We start from the raw sequence: 16,777 nt of genomic DNA on the forward strand, positions 1-16,777 counted from the left end.
CGTAAAACTTTGAGGGCCATATTACACACATTTTATTAGTCAAATTTATAACCTTTGCACACTATACAAATCTGGATGGAGTTCTTATTATAGTTTTTTTCTTGTCTTAATAAAGTCAATGCATGTTTCATAGGACATCGAATCTTCCATTTGTGCATTGGTCAATGGGATAGATACTGTCACATTGACATGCATGCCTCTTTTTCTACTGTAATCATTGTTTCATTAATTGATCTCGGTTGATCTTTCTAAACTTTGAGGGCCACCTCGCTCAATCTATCTTGACATATTAATCAATGAGAGAAGTGCATATATCAACCTTCAACTCTTTGGTCGGTCTAATATACACCCCTCATCTATTATACCGTCTAAGTTGCACCCTCAAACTGTCAAAACCAGACGAATTACCCCCTGTCTCGCCTTGACCCTGGTTTTGGTCCAGTAAGCACATGTTGACCAGGTCAACTCGTCCAGTCAGCATGCCACGTCTGACTTAACCTACACAGCCCGAGCACCCCCTTTCTCTCGTTCATCTCTCTCTCAGATTTCCCCACCGCCGCCTGGCGCTGAGGAAACCAGCGCCGCCGCCCCGATCTCTCCCCACCGCCGCCCGATCTCTCCCCACCGCCGCCCCTCTCCCCCCACCGCCGCCCTCTCCTCCCCCACCGCCGCCCTGGTCTCTCCCGAGGAGACCGACGCCGCCACCCCGATCTCTCCCGAGGAGACCAGCGCCGCCGCCCCGGTCTCTCCTCACCGCCGCCTGAGTTGTTCCCGCCACCGGCCGATCTGACGCTTCCACCGCCTCCTCCAGTTATCCTCTCCACGGGCAGAGCTCCTACCCCAACTCCAAGCAGAGCCCGCAGCTCCTAGGCTGATCTCGACGGTGAAGTATCGTCGCCGCCGTAGCTTGCCAAGTTCTTCCAGTGCTCGGACACGAGGTTGAGGACGCGAAGAATTAGGTGAGCAATATTCCCCCGCCCACTTCTGCCATCTTCTCCATCTTTCACAGAATAGTTCATAAGGCTCACTTAGGGATGATTTGGGTCCTCTGCAACAAAGTGATTTGATCTCATTTATTTTTTGCAATCATAGGTTATGGATCCAGCAGATTGTATTGCTGTCCGTTTTCATTTCAATGGGGAATTTATCAATGACGGGAAGACAGTACAATATGTGGGGGGCAAAGAAGCAATGTCCTTTTTAGATCGAGCAACCTTGAGCTTACAGAGAATTCAACAATGTTTGAGTGAGCATTATGTCACAGTGGACGGACAACAATTGCACTGGCTCTTCCCTGGGAAGGATTTATTTGATGGGTTGTTGATGCTGTCTGAGGACAAGTCTGTTGAAACACTGTCAGCATGTACAACAGATGCAGGTGTGGCTGATGTGTATGTCGAGGATCCAGCCATGCAAGATGAAGAAGTTAGTGAGGAAGAAGATTGGGCTGAAGACGAGTATGTAGCTACTGCTGATGAGAAGAAGTCCGCAAAGGAAAAGCCAATTGATGTAGAAAGCAGCTCCGATGATAGTGACTTTGTGCCACCAGATTGTTCATCAGATGACGATGAGGCAGATGCTATTAGGCAAGATTACAAGAAATTCAAAAAGAGCAAGAAGATGGCAGCTGAAAAACTTGCACTTGAGTATGAGTTTGAAGCATTGAATGTAGTTAAACCTGAAGGCAATTATGAAGATGACTCAAGTGCCGAAGAGGATGAATCTTATGACGAGGATAGTGATGGTGAACTTATCAAGCGTGAGTCTGAATATGCTAGGTTTAATAGTAAAGCAGAAGTGATCAAGTTCACCTTGGGTATGACATTTAGTGGGAAGAAGGAGTTCAAAGATGCAATCATTCGTTATGCACTGAAGGAAAGAAAAGAAATCAAGTTCTTAAAAGATGAGGGAGTCAGAGTAAGGGCAAAGTGCACATGGCCTCATTGTCCTTGGGTGTGTTTGTTGAGGAAAACATCAAAGTTTGAAAGTTGGCAGATTACTTCATTTACTGAGGAACACACTTGTCCAAAAAGGAAAGATAGTGCACTAGTTACAAGTAGACGGATTGCAGAAAAGTTTGAGAGTTTGATAATGTCAAGTCCAGAATGGTCAATCCAGCAATTAAAGTCAACCATACAGGAAAAAATGTTTGCAAATGTGTCAATATCCAAAATCAAGAGAGCAAAAGCACTTGTCATTGGAAAAATGCTTGCGGCTAAAGAGGGAGAGTACAACCAAGTGTTTGATTACCAACTTGAGTTACTTAGAAGCAACCCTGGGACTACTTGTGTGGTCAAGCTTCACCCAGATTTTGAAGAACCAACATTCCACCACTTTTATGTGTGCTTTGATGCTTGTAAGAAGGGCTTCTTTGCAAAAAGGAATATTGAATGTTGTTCACCACTGGGCTCCAATGGCAGAGCATAGGAATTGTGCTAGGCACATATATGCTAACTGGAGGAAAAAATATAGGGAAAAGGACTGGCAAAAGCTATTCTGGGCTTGTGCAAAAGCACCTTGCACAATGTTGTTCAATCTTGCAAGGGCCAAGTTAGCACAATGCACACCTGATGGAGCAAGGGATGTTATGAACACAGACCCACAACACTGGAGCAGGGCTTGGTTCAGGTTAGGAAGCTGTTGTGATTCTGTGGACAACAACATTTCTGAAACTTTTAACAAATGGATAGTTGAGGCTAGATTATATCCTCTGATAACAATGTTCGAAACAATTAGGCAGCAAATTATGATCAGGATACAAGAAATGAGAAGTGAGATGGAAAGTTGGACTGGCATCATCTGTCCAAAAGTACTGAAGAAGCTACAGAAAAGCATAGATTATTCTGCTTATTGTCATGCAATTTTTAATGGCAATGATGCTTATGAAGTGAAGACAAGAGTACATAGGTACACTGTCAGATTGCATGACAGGACATGTAGTTGTAGGTATTGGCAGTTGTCAGGCCTTCCTTGCTCTCATGCCATCAGCTGCATACACTGCACTACAAACAAATTGGATGATTACATTGCTGATTGCTACAGAGTGGATAATTTCAAAAAAACTTATGCTTATTGTCTGCAAGCTCTTGAGGGAAGAGCTGCATGGCCTGTGTCTCAGAGACCAAAACCAAAAGCACCTAGGCACATCAATATGCCTGGTAGGAAAAAGAAGTGTAGAACAAGAGAAGAGGAAGAAAAACCAAAGACTAGCAAAGTTAGCAAGGTTGGCACAGTGATCAAGTGTAGCTTGTGCAAGCATAGTGGACACAACAAAACAACTTGCAAACAAAGAAATGGAGTGCCTAGTGCTAGTGCTCCATCTGCTTCTGCTCCTAGTGGTACTGCTCCACTTTCTGCTACTCCTAGTGCTCCTAGGGGAAGTGCTCGTCCACCAAGTGAAGCACCTGTTCTGGTAAGCTCGTTCACCATATTTTTCTGCCGTACTTTCTTTTTTGTACCACTGCTGATATAATGTAGTACATCTAATTATTCTATTATAGAGTTCACAACAAAGCACTTCACACAAAAGAAGGGCCACCGAGGAGATGGCACCACCAAGACAAGCAAAGAGAAGGGCGCCAACTAATAACAACAGTAGGTCAAATAATTTCTCTGGAAATACCTTCAATGTACATGGAAGCTCGAATGTCAATGTCAATGTTTGCACTGGTACTTCTCGCGCGACAACTAGCAGCAAAGTTACCAAAGAGAGGTGCAGTAGCAATGGTAGTAACAAAGGCAAGGGGACTGGCAAGGCCAAATATGCTCGGTTTCGAAGCTTGCTGGGATTTGAAAATTGAGAGTTATTTGTGTGCTTGTGAGATTTGGGTGTCGATCAGACCTATCTATGTGAGACCTATGTGTCAGACCTATTTGTGAGACCTTTGTGTGTATCAGACCTATCTATATGTATGTGAGACCTATGTATGTGTGTTTCAGACCTATATATATGTATGTGTGACCAAGTTCTGTTCAAGCCTTTTTATTTGTTCATATGATGCTCAAATGGTACCAAATGGCACCAAAATGCTGCCGAATTTTGACCAGCAGATTAGGATATTTTTCAAATTATCGACTTATGCATTATACATTCATTTCAATGCTGACATGGCATGCTGACTGGACGAGTTGACCTGGTCAACATGTGCTGACTGGACCAAAACCAGGGTCAAGGCGAGACGGGGGGTAATTCGTCTGGTTTTGACAGTTGGAGGGTGCAACTTAGATGGTATAATAGATGAGGGGTGTATATTAGACCGACCAAAGAGTTGAAGGTTGATATATGCACTTCTCTCTTAATCAATTGTGGCATGAAGCCACAACCATAGCACGTAGAAAATCTAGACTCTGTTTAGTGAGATGCATATTTGCATGCTATATTGGACACAGGAAGTTATGTCATGCTAGCTACCCGGAAGTGAATTTTCCATCATAATGTTTTTCCACACATATATGGGAAAAAGGGTGAACTAGCAGAAGCTCAGATAGACCTGCACAGTTTCATTAGTAGTAAATGTGTAGACATTGCACTTATATGATATATGCAGCACAACAAATAACTATGATTGTTATAGTCCCCACAGAAAATAAAATAAAAATAAGATTACAGTCATATGTAGAAAGGTACCAAAAACGAGGAAGCATTTTTTTTTGCAGAGAATAAAGGAGTTTTATTCTGGTACTGTGTTCAGAACAACCAAAATTTGCCAAATAATTAGCCAACCTATTTTGGTCTCAAGCTACTTTCTAGGGCATAAACTTCCATTCTTGCATCAACCTTTTGATCTCATCAACTAGATGTCCATACGCCGAGCGGGCCAAGGTATGGTCTCACAAGGCAAACAGGGCCACCGAAGAATCTGTCTGAACGATAAACGGGAGATCTATCCATTGAAACTCCAGGGCCATGCCCTCCACTTTGAGAGCTTCATTATCGATATGAAGTGGAAATAATCCTCCTAGCAGAGTTCCAAAGAATCATGCCCGACCCCGCGGAGCCATCCGCTGGCATTAAAGAGCCACCGACAGAGAGCACAACATGGCCCATGCGTACATTGCCCAAGAAATTTCTTGTTGTATTGCTGAGATATTTTTGTCTTGGATATTCTCTGGTAACTAGCTTGTGTTTACCTTCTTTTTACAAAGTTTGCTCGAATTCAATAATTTTAGGTAATTTTTGGTAAATTTGAAATTCCTTTGAATAATTCCAAGTTGTATTTGACTAATATCATTCGAAAGCGGTCCTACCGCGTCCCACTGGTTAATTTTCCAAACCCCCAAAAATGTTGATATTAATTACTTACTTTTCCATGAAAGTATATTTAGTTCGTTTGAGGTCACAATGTGATAGATTACTTGTTTATCTGAACCAGAGTTTAATGTTTCAGATTGACACCGCTCAAGATAAAATTCATAGGTTTGAGAAAAATATTTTAGATTGGGCTTGCAGGCCGGCCTCTCATGGCCCACCAATAGACATGAACACAAAAGGCTTTAGATTGGGCTGTAATGGGCCTTGGGACAACAATATTGCCTGAAATTGCTCCCCTTCCATTTTGAATAGGCTGAATTCCCGCTTCATTATTACCAGCAACAGGGAACTGAAGTCTATCAAAGACCGTAGTAACTGCTACCGTTGATTTTGCCATGCTATTCCTCTGATTTTGAAAATTATTTGTCGCTTGATTGTAATACCTTGGAGCTCGAATAGCATCTGCATATGAATTTGCATTTCTTGAACAAGAGACAACTATCCAACCATCATCTTGCTCAGGATCGGTCAAAGATCGATGCTTTGGCCCATTTGGTCCCCAAAGGAGGAATCCAAGATTGAATTCAGGCAATGAGACATTTCCTCCATTGTAAATAGCAAAACCAACATTGATGGAAGAAAACAAGAATTTGAAAAGTGGCTCACGAATTTTCTGAACTTTGAAGAGAGAGGCTCGTCCTCCGAAGCAGGAAAGGAGAATTGTACCTACTGATTCCTCCGTGAGACGGATCTTGGATCTTGTATACTCAGCCACCATAAAGAATTCCCGTTGCCCATTTTCTGCCGTAAAGTTGATTGGAAGTTTCAGAGAGCGCCAAATACAATCCTTGAAGGCATGGCCTCTATCAAAGCGGAGATCCGATAAAGACATGTCTTACCCAAGGGAGCAGAAGAGGTTGGGAGTAGGGTGGCTACCGCAGTCGGAGTGACTATCGGCGTGAGCAGCGGTGGCCGCCGTGGCCGGGCTGGCCAACGGCGGGGCTAGGAGCGGGGCGGCTAGTCGGCTACACTACTTCGCGTGGAGGTTGTTTGGAGTTGGATAGGCTTTGATTTGTAACTGGCCGTCTCCAGCAAGTTTGAGTTGTTGATGACCAAAAGGATTATACGGATTACAAAATCATAGAAATTGCATACCATTAGGATGAACATGACATCTCTCGAGGAAAAATTGTATATTCCACTCTACTTACAGAATAAATTAATTGCACTGATGTATACATTCTGATGGATTCCAATGTCAATGAATCTTTTAATTTGACCCAGTTAGATTTACCAAGATTTTTCTCGGTCAGAATAATTTGCAGTTCGTCTTGGTTGAGAAGGCTGAGCTGCTTCGCCTTGAGTTGCAAGGTTGCCTGGCGCAGGTTACGAGTTTTTTGGTGAGGGTGGAGGCTACCCTTGGTAGGCTCATAATTGCGCCTGATTTCACTCACCCGACCGAGCTCCATGTTGATTGTGTGGAGAGAGAGAGAGAGAGGAAGCTGACTTCTATGAATGTTTTCCCCTCGTATTAGCTCTACTTGTCATCGTTGCATGTTGCATCGACTGCCTCTAGGAGTGAGGACATCACCGACATTGTTGCTCTGGTGCTGGTGCTGTAGATCATGCCCGAGCTACAAATGATGTGCGGGGAGCATGCTTCGCCTTTGTAAATGGTACATGCAGACTCGCTTGTGACTTTGATAGTGGTTGCACCGCCACCCACACCACCACCATCACAAACTAGTAAGGCACTCATCTTCGTGGAGCGTGGAGGTTTGGGTGGTGTTGTCTTCCAACCTCCCGAGCCCATCGTCCAGGTGGTTCCTATGAGTAATGAGGTTGTGATATCAGTTGCATCATCGCAAGTTTCTGAGGCTTTCTTTGCTATTTTTTTGAGAATTAATGGCCATATTTGAGTTTGCTAACCCTAGATCTAGCAAGATAGCTGGTTGCTTACTGAAGGAGGAGGCAATCAGGGACAAGAGCAAGAGGGTGTGCGCTAGCCATCGTTCCGTCACCCTGAAGGAGAAATTATTAGGGAGAAAAATCAAGCAGAGTGGCGCCATAAGCAAGGTGTTTGTGACTGCTTGACAGATTTTTCTTTTCTTTTCGGGTTGTTGTGTCTTGTCTGATGTATTTTTTGATGTGTTTTCGACAGTGGTTCTTTTGAAACGTTGTGATCCATGGGCCTGAGGTCTGTGGTTGTAGTGGGGTTATTTGCTTGTCTGGAGGGGTGGTCGTGGAGATTCATGCTTTGGGAGTAGTCCACATGTGGCCATGTTGTAACGGTTTTCGCCCAATTTTTCCTCAATCTATTGGGCAATTCTCTTCTGCTTAATTATTCGATGTGGCAAATCTTTTGCCTTAGTTTCAATAAAATAAAATAAAATACATATAGCGTATGCCGCCTGGAATTACACCAAATAAGATGGATAATTATTGTAAAGTGCATTAAGGGTTTTTGTCCCTTTCAATAATGCACCATATGTGGTTTAGTTCCGTGAAAACCAAGAGGGAAATGTACTATTTTCCTTCACATATGGATGTGATCCTCTTGTCCAGGTTCAGGATGGCAAATGTCCACCATATTTCACCTAAAAACAGATACAAACTGAAGGAAAATGTACTATTGGATTGTTCATAGTTTAAGAAAATAGTAGAAACTGTGGATTCTTATTTAGGAAAACTATGTATTTCTCAAGGTTTGAACACAATATCCTGCAATAAGGGCCTGACCGCGTGTAATTTCCTTGATCTTGCCGTTCAAATTAGCACAAGTCTTTTGAGAGTTAATGTAGTAGCTCTCTAGCTGGCTAGGTCTTGATATTCTACATAAACATCTATCAGTATTCAGATGGTACAATTGTCATGGCGGATTTTTCTTGACTTGACTAGCTGATGTGTATATATATGGTAGGTTTTTCCTTGGTCGTTCTAAATCAGAGTTAAATTTAATTCTCAATACATCAAGTCAAGTCTTTTACGTGCATAGTTTGGACGATATACGCTCCTGCTCATTAATTGGGCAGTTAGGGTGTGTCAATGGCCCTATCTTAACAAGCTGGCTGTGATTTCACTCGCTGACTCCTTACTTCGCAGCTGTGCATACGTACACACGGACAAATAGATATTCATTCCACTCAAACGTGAGAACATGGAATTTTCTTAGTGGCCTCTCTAGCATTGACGATGACAACATACTTGGCCGGGTCGCTCTTGGCCACTTGAGCTCGATCTCGGCACGCCTGCACCCACTTGTGCACTCATCCATATATGGCATAGCAGGTGTCCCTCCGATTCTGGCCGGCGTGCAGCAGCAGCCCGCGAGTTGCCGTTACTGGAGTCGGTTCTAACTACACTAACTAGTACAAGTAAATATTACATGCACAATTGGACTGTGGATAGGATACACACAGTTCCATCATGCTACTGTAAATATGGTAAGTGAAATTTCAACCATAATGTGTTTTCCTCCGTAGTCATGTAGAGGTCACGATCAAGGTTTTGGTTACCGAATGGTGCATTTTTACCGAGGGGGACCGGTAAACATGGTTACCACGGTTACCATGGAATTTCAAGCAAATTTTGAACGAAATTTATAATTAAATTTTGAGTTCAAATTCTTTCAAAATAGATATAGATAGCACTTAAACATACATTTATCATAAAAGATCTACTAGCCCAGTGGAACGTTGTCTACACGCGTGTTGTCAAGTGCTGCCATACTTTATTATACATTGAGAGTTTGAATTAAAAAATAATTTAAAAAATCGATTTTTTTTGCTCGAAATGCCCATTTACCAAGGGGGTCCGAAATATGCGGTAACCATGGTAAATCTCGAAATTTCGAGCGGTAACCAATACCCTGGTCACGATGGGATGTTGGCCCTGTAGGAGGGGTTTTCTTGGGGGCTTCCATCCTGGTGACCAAGGTCACCATTGATCCTAATTGTGCAGAATTATTGGCTTGTCAGGAGTCGTTGTTTATAGCTCGGGATCTTGACCTCTGGAAGGCGATGGTTGCACAGGGCTGCTCGGAGTTTGTTAGAGCTATTGATAAAGGAAGTAGAGGAGGAGGGCATGTGGTTTTCGATCCCGAGCTCACATACACGCTGATTGATAAACAGCCAAATAAAAAAATAGTTTTTTTAAATCTGTTTTTTATAAACAGTGATGAATTCTTCACCCGCGTACAGAATTTTGTGATGAAATCACATTCATGGGGGTCTGGGAAAAAAAGAAAAATCGATGCTCCCAAAAAACTATTGTTGGAAGCCTTTTGAAATCGATTTAGTTTTTTTCGCCCAGGTCGCCACGAATGTCATTTCATCGCTAGTTTGTGTGCACAGTTGAAACATTCATCAATGTTTATCACAAAAAGAAAATAAGATTTTTTGTGTGTGGATATTTTTAGGAAGTTTTTGACTTTTACAGGTCACGAAGGGATCATGTGTGCTCGGGATCAAAAGAGCACTTTCGAAGGAACAAACGTGATGGACATCAAGGAGATCATGAGTATGAGCAGGAGCTAGGAGATATAGTGCTTTGTTATGAAAGAAGAGGATAATGTAGATGCCCATAATATTGCTAGAAAGCCTCTTGAATTAGTACCGGGGTGGCATGTCCGGATTTTGGAGCCCCCGGGCTCTGTAAAACTTTTTATTATCGATGAATAAATGAGCTAGGGTGTTTCTCTAAAAGAAGCTACAAAAATTAGAGCAGATATACTAGTCTATGTAGAAATTTAAGGACCAATAAAATATTACACATATTTTATTAGTTTAAATATAAATAAAGACTTAAAAGTCGTGCATGCTATACAAATCAGATGGAGCTGAGTCCTATTTTTTTTCTGTTTCAATAATGTTACATGATCGTGTCAATGCATGTGTTTGCAGGACAATAAATCTTCCATTTGTGCATTGCTCAATGATAGATACTGTCATACTGATATGCATGCCTGTTTTTCTACTGTAACCAAGGCAACGATAATATTGCTCTATCACCGGCAATCATTGTTTCATTAAATCGATCCCAGTTCAACTTTCTAACTCATTTCTGTGGTGAGTTAGTTGTGTTCTCGCTCATTGGCTCCTTAATTCGGGAGAGCTTCGGTTCAGACGAACAAATATCAATATGAAGCAAAAATAATCCTCCTGGCAGAGTTCCCGAGAATCCTTGCCCGACCACACGGACCCATCCGTCGGCATGAAAGAGCCACTCATAGACAGTACATGGCATATGCGTACATTGTGCAAGGAATTTCTTGTTGTATTACTTAGAGATTTTTCACTCGGCGTATTCTCCAGTAACCAGCTCTACATGTCCCACTTCCCCATAGAGAAGAAAAACGACCTGTATTTACAAATTATTTTTTTATAAAATTTGCTCGAATTCGGTAAATTTAGATACATTTTGGCAAATTTGAAATTCCTTTGAATAATTCCAAGTGTTATTTTGACTAGTATAATTGGTAGCTGGTCCCACCACGGGTCACCTGTTATTTTTCCCAACCCCCCAAAATGTTTGTATTACTTACATAAATTTCCATGAAAGTGTATTCAATTTGTTTGAGGTCAATGTGATAGATTACTTGTTTATCTGATGTGGGGCTGATAAAAGTTACGTATTGACATGGCTCAAGATAAAATTCACAAGTTTGTGAAGAAAAACATACATTAATTCCATGGCAAAAAAGAAGATAAACTTAGTACAATCCAAATTTATTAATACATGTGAAATCAATACAATACCAACATACCAACTTAAGTCAGTGAACAAATCCACCAAAGGAAGTACAAACTATAAACATGCAATAGATTGATACATATTTCTGTTCCACCTCTTAACTTCTTACACACTATTAGTGTCTTCAGTATACGTATCACCTCGTTCTTCTTCTTGATCCATCCACATGAGAGGATTAAAATATATATGTGAATCCTGAATTCACCGCTGAGAATAATTTGGAACCTTGCCTAACAAAATAAAATTTCAGTGTGTCAGGTTTCTGCGGAGCCACACGCACAATATATGCAATAATTATAGTTCGTATACCTAGGTTGGCTTGTTTTGTTTTGTGCTGCTTGATACCTTCAGCGGCGGTGTGGAATGACTTGTAGCTTTAGCTGCTGCACCTGCACACATGCAAAATCACAAGAGACAAACATTAGAGAATCCATTGACTATTTGGTCATGGAAGAAAAAGATCAGCTGAAGTCTTTTGGAGAACAGGGATGTGAAAGCTAGTTCAAAAGGTGGGCAGGGAATTGAAACAAGTCCGACGTGGATGATGGGGCATGCATGCATGCACACGACGATCGAGTATGTAGCTCAGTAGCTGCTCTTGCTTGGAGACGTAATAGTAAGCTTGAATGTTTGAGTAGTTGAGTATACTAACCAGTAGAAGATGCCTCTGCCGGCTGTGCAGGTGCGTTATGTGGTGTCACAACTGCACGGCAATATCAATCAATTAGAGAGTAGTATACGGATACGATCAGTTTAACCAGTTGCATGCATGCATGGGATTAAGATGTTAGGAGGCTGGCTATGCTTATCAATGTAACATGAGGCAAATTTGGAGAGGCTAGCGATGGTGATAGTATCCAACAGGATGAATACCTTTCTTCCCGGCGTCAGAATTTTTCGGTCCAGGCACATCTTTAGTATGCATCACTGCATAACAAATAATTGATATGAAACTTAATTAGTTAATGAATGGGACTGGGATAGTACTACTCGAATGAGCAATTGAGATCGGCGGCCGGTACTAACCATCGTCAGAAGGCGATGCTGAGCCACCTGGTGGTGGAACATAGGTTGGACGGGTAGGTGATGTAGTTTTCAGTAGAGGCACTGCATATATATGGCGTGTCAGAAAATATAAATAGGGCTAGTCTGCATGCACGCAATATACGGTTATGATAAGTGGAGGTAATTAGCTTACCGTCCTTGGTGAACATGTTGTTTGGACTTGGAGAGGCCTTGATTCTTAACTGGGCGTCTGCAGCAAGTTTGAGCTATTGATGGCCAAACGCGTGGGAAAAGTTCGCCTTTTATAGGCTTATAAGGATTGTGAAATCATAGAAATTGCATGTAATTAGGACGATCATGACGTCTCTCGAGGAAAAATTGTATATTCCACTCTATTTGCAGAACTAATTAATTGCGCCGATGTGTACATTCTCATCGGTGGCAGTGTCATTGAATCTTTAATTTGACCTAGTTAGATTTGCTAGGATGTGCTCAGTCAAGAAAATTTATATCGCGTATGCAACAAGAAATTACACATAATAGAACGGATAATTATTTGAAAGTGTATTAACAGTTTTTTCACCTTTCAATAATGCGCCTTATATAGTTCAGTTCCATGACAAACCAAGAGGGAAATGTACTATTTTCTGTCACATGTGGAGGTGATCCTCGTGTCCATGGTTCAGGATGGCAAATGTCCACCATATTTCACCTAAAAAGCAGACACCTTTCCAAACTGAAGAAAAATGTACTACTCCTTATACGCATAGACAAGAGGAAAAAAAGATACCATGGTATTGGCTTTTCATAGTTTAACAAAACATAGTAGAAACTGCGGGTTCATTATTTAGGAAAACCAGTATTTCTCATGGTGTGAACATAATATCCTGCCATATGGGTCTCGTCGTGTGTAATTTCCTTGATCTTGCCATCAAATTAGCACAAGTCTTAATGTAATAGCTCTCTGGCTAGCTAGGTCTTGATATTCTTCATAGACAGCTATTGGTATGCAGATGGTATAAATAACTGTCATGGCGCAGTTTTTCTTGATTTGACTAGATGATGTGTATATATATATGGTAGATGTTTCCTTGGTCATTGCAGATCAGAGTAAAATTTAATTTCTCAATACATCAAGTCAAGCCTTTTACGTGTATAATTTGGACGATATGCATTCATGATCATTAATTAGTCAGTTAGGGTTTGTCAATGTCGCTATCTTAGCAATGCCCCACAGGATAATTATTGAGTTGGATGAGAGAGAAATGAGAAAAGATTTGCCTTCTCTTAGCTAAGAGATGAGCTCTCACTTAGAAAGATAAGATAGTTCCATCTGTTGTAAAAGATGGCATTTTTAGCTATATATATTTCTAGTTCAGTTTTAATCATTCCACAATTTTAGGAGCATGAAATATTAACTGCTAGATATAACACTAAGAAACAATTCATTGTACAATATGTTTCTATATCTAAATGACATACATGATGTAAGATGAGACAAGCGGTGACCTACCTAATGCCCCAAGTGTAATTAGTACTTCCACCGGTAGAGTGCGACCTCCTTGAACACACCCACGGACGGAGCCGGTGGAGTAGTAGATAGTCTAATACGGGTATCACAATATCCTGTCTTTGTTCTTCCACTCAGAAATTGTATGCAAAGTACACACCATGTTTCTAGATACACATGACATGATAGTGTCCGGTGCAATGACGCACCCCCCCCCCCCCCCCCCCCCCAACCCAAAAAAAGCTTGTTGGACTGAAACGTTGACATTTCGATTAATAATGCGATAACAGAAACTTTAAATATATATGATTTACTATATGTCTATAAAATATTTATTTAATACAAGTGGCATAATAGATTGAAAATGACTAATCTTTTTTCAATGCATGATGACATATTGAGGTACCATGTTTACGCGTTAGTATTAAGGATCACCTACTTTAGTATTGAGTAAAATAAATTACGAATGATAATAATTTAGGCTTACAGCCGCTGTCCCATTTGCATTGTGGGTTCTGATCTACTGGGCTTTCGCCTTTTTGTTTCACCGCTTCCTCCAAAATCGGCCCCTTTGTTGAAACACCTGGACTTCCCGCGCATCCACATCATCGACGCCCCCAACAACAGATTGCCCGCTCGGCTCCCTACCCCCGCTTCCAGGTTCCAACTCTCTCATTGTCTCCCACCATAGAACACATTGTTGACGGCGCACGCAATACTGGAGCAAAGCAAGAGGCAGCAGGGCTGCAAGAAGAAGGTGATTGCAACTCTGCAACGGCATCGCTACCTACCTGCCCAACCGCCTCACCAAAATCACCCTCAGAGTCTTCTTCTAGATTGCGCGTATCTAGCTCACAGGCCTCTCCACCACTTTTACATAGGTCGGTAACCTTTGCATGTTTCCATTGGTGCTTGCTGCTATATGTGTGTCAGGTTGGAGAACCCGTCACATCACCCTCCCCCAAGGGCCACCTTCCATCTCCATTTCTCCTCCTATCCATGGCATGTATTATGTACAAGGGTGTCCCGATCTTTCGAAGAGAAATACATGTTGATTTGGCTGGAGTTGACTTTGAAGATCCGACTAGAATGTGAGACGATGTTGCGCCTATGTAATCGCTAAACTAACTCCATAGTTTTTATTGACCGGGCCGGAGCACGATCAACATCACCATGAAGGTCTAATTTCTTGAAGCAATCGAACTATACTATGTAATCTGGATATTGTGAATATAGATAAAGTGGTTTTGGTTTGTGTTAGGCACAAACAAAGTACACACAGTTGCAGTTGTGTTGAGTCTTAGATAAACACATCCGACCTAAACGAACCCCTGTGACAATATTTATGGTTGGGCAGGGAAAATTTGGCTAGTCCTAAGAGCGGGCCGAATCCAAACCGAGGTAGGGTTTCTTCATTAATAAGGACTCTAGAAACTGCCTATGGTCATGTATTTCGACAAGGGTCTGGTTCAAATGTAAGGTGATGCAATACCTACAGAAACTTCATACGACAACGAATCTAAAGATTTTTTTTAGCATATAGCATATCTTTCGTTAGTCAAAATGAAGAGAAAATCCCTCATTCGACTTATAAACCCGAATGGAGACAGTACAATTGTGCGAATATTTTTCTGATCTTTTGACGCACCATATATAAATATGGAACATAGCCTACTGCCACAACCTCTATATCCATCAACTCCCTTTCTATGTAGTATTTGGTGTCTTAGAAGACGAGAAGTAATAGTATGCTCGGCAGAACGTTCCCTAGAATGCGAGTGGTCGATGACTCCTTGATTAGTTGCATACATGTGACCTCTACTCCCTCCGTTTCTAAATATAAGTCTTTTAAGAGATTCCATTATGGATTACATATGGAGCAAAATGAGTGAATCTACACTCTAAAATATGTCTATATACATCCGTATGTAGTTTGTAGTGAAATCTTCACAAAGACTTATATTTAGGAACGGAGTGAGTACAACTTATTATTACGGTTCATTTTTTTTTTCATTTCAATAATGCGACATGATCGAGTCAATGCATGCTTTGTCGGACAGGGAACCATCCACTTGTCCATGGATCAATGGAATAAATACTGATTTGCATACCTGTTTTTCTACTGTAATAATAATCAAGCCAATAATAATAAGATTTCTCGGTCATTGGCAATCTTTGCCCCATTAATTGATCTCAGCTGAACTTTCTGTGCTGAGCTGGTTGTGATTTCACTCCCTGACTTCGTACTTCACGGCTGTGCACACGTACACACGTCCAAATTGATATACATTCCAATTGAACGTGAGAAGATGGAGTTTTCTAAGTGGCCTCTACAACTTAGGGACGTAAAACCAGGTGGAATGTATATGTATCTATTTGGACGTGTGTACGTGTGCACAGCCGCGGAGTATGAAGTCAGCGAGTGAAATCACAATCAGCTCAGCACAGAACGTTCAACTGAGATCAGTTAATGGGACAAAGATTGCCAATGACAGAGAAATCTTATTATTATTGGCTTGATTACTGTTACAGTAGAAAAACAGGTATGCAAATCAGTATTTAATCCATTGATCCATGGACAAGTGGATATGATGGTTCCCAGTCCGACAAAGCATGCATTGACTCGACCATGTCGCATTATTGAAACGGAAAAAATGAACCGTATATATGAAAAATACATTTTTCTTGATAAAGAGTGCTTTTATTAACTCAAAATGTAGCATTAGGGGTGCTATGCATGATGCATGGACAACCACCTGACCACTGCATAACTACGATTGAAGGCACATTATATATGGTAACTGAATTTTCAACCATAATGTGCTTTCCATCGTAGTTATGGAGAGGCCAGGTGGTTGTCCATGCATCATTCATAGCATCCCCCTAATGCTACATTTTGAGTTAATAAAAGCACTCTTTATCAAGAAACTGTATTTTTCACATTTCCATCGTAGTTATGCAGTGGCCAGGTGGTTGTCCATGCATCATGCATAGCATCCCCCTAATGCTACATCTTGAGTTAACAAAAGCACTCTTTATCAAGAAAAATGTATTTTCACATATATGTGGCACATAATAAAGTAGTAGTGTCAATAAGAAATATGGGAAAGTGAATTAGCGAAAAATGAGTTAGACTTGCACTAGTCCAAACTGTGTAACCATTGCAACTATATGGTATATTCATCACAGCAAAAGATTGGGATTATATAGTAGAAAGGTATCAAACGTTAATATCCCTTTACAAGGCCATAGTGGTTTAA

General features: G+C 41.3%; 1 protein-coding gene across 1 annotated transcript; it reads left to right on the plus strand.

Moving 5' to 3' along the window:
• The first annotated feature begins 509 nt into the window (after positions 1-509).
• On the plus strand, positions 510-3,976 carry LOC109734109 (uncharacterized). The gene is made up of 3 exons (XM_020293331.4): positions 510-959; positions 1,093-3,412; positions 3,501-3,976. Exon 2 carries the CDS (start codon positions 1,096-1,098, stop codon positions 2,425-2,427), a length of 1,332 nt encoding a protein of 443 aa, XP_020148920.1. The 5' UTR covers positions 510-959; positions 1,093-1,095; the 3' UTR covers positions 2,428-3,412; positions 3,501-3,976.
• Positions 3,977-16,777: the final 12,801 nt, after the last annotated feature.

The sequence above is a fragment of the Aegilops tauschii genome, chromosome 1 (genome assembly GCF_002575655.3).
Source record: "Aegilops tauschii subsp. strangulata cultivar AL8/78 chromosome 1, Aet v6.0, whole genome shotgun sequence".
Lineage (NCBI taxonomy): Eukaryota > Viridiplantae > Streptophyta > Magnoliopsida > Poales > Poaceae > Aegilops > Aegilops tauschii.

Bases quoted from the DNA above. Each gene is read 5' to 3' on its own strand.
- LOC109734109 (XM_020293331.4), top strand. From the start codon at position 1,096: ATGGATCCAGCAGATTGTATTGCTGTCCGTTTTCATTTCAATGGGGAA.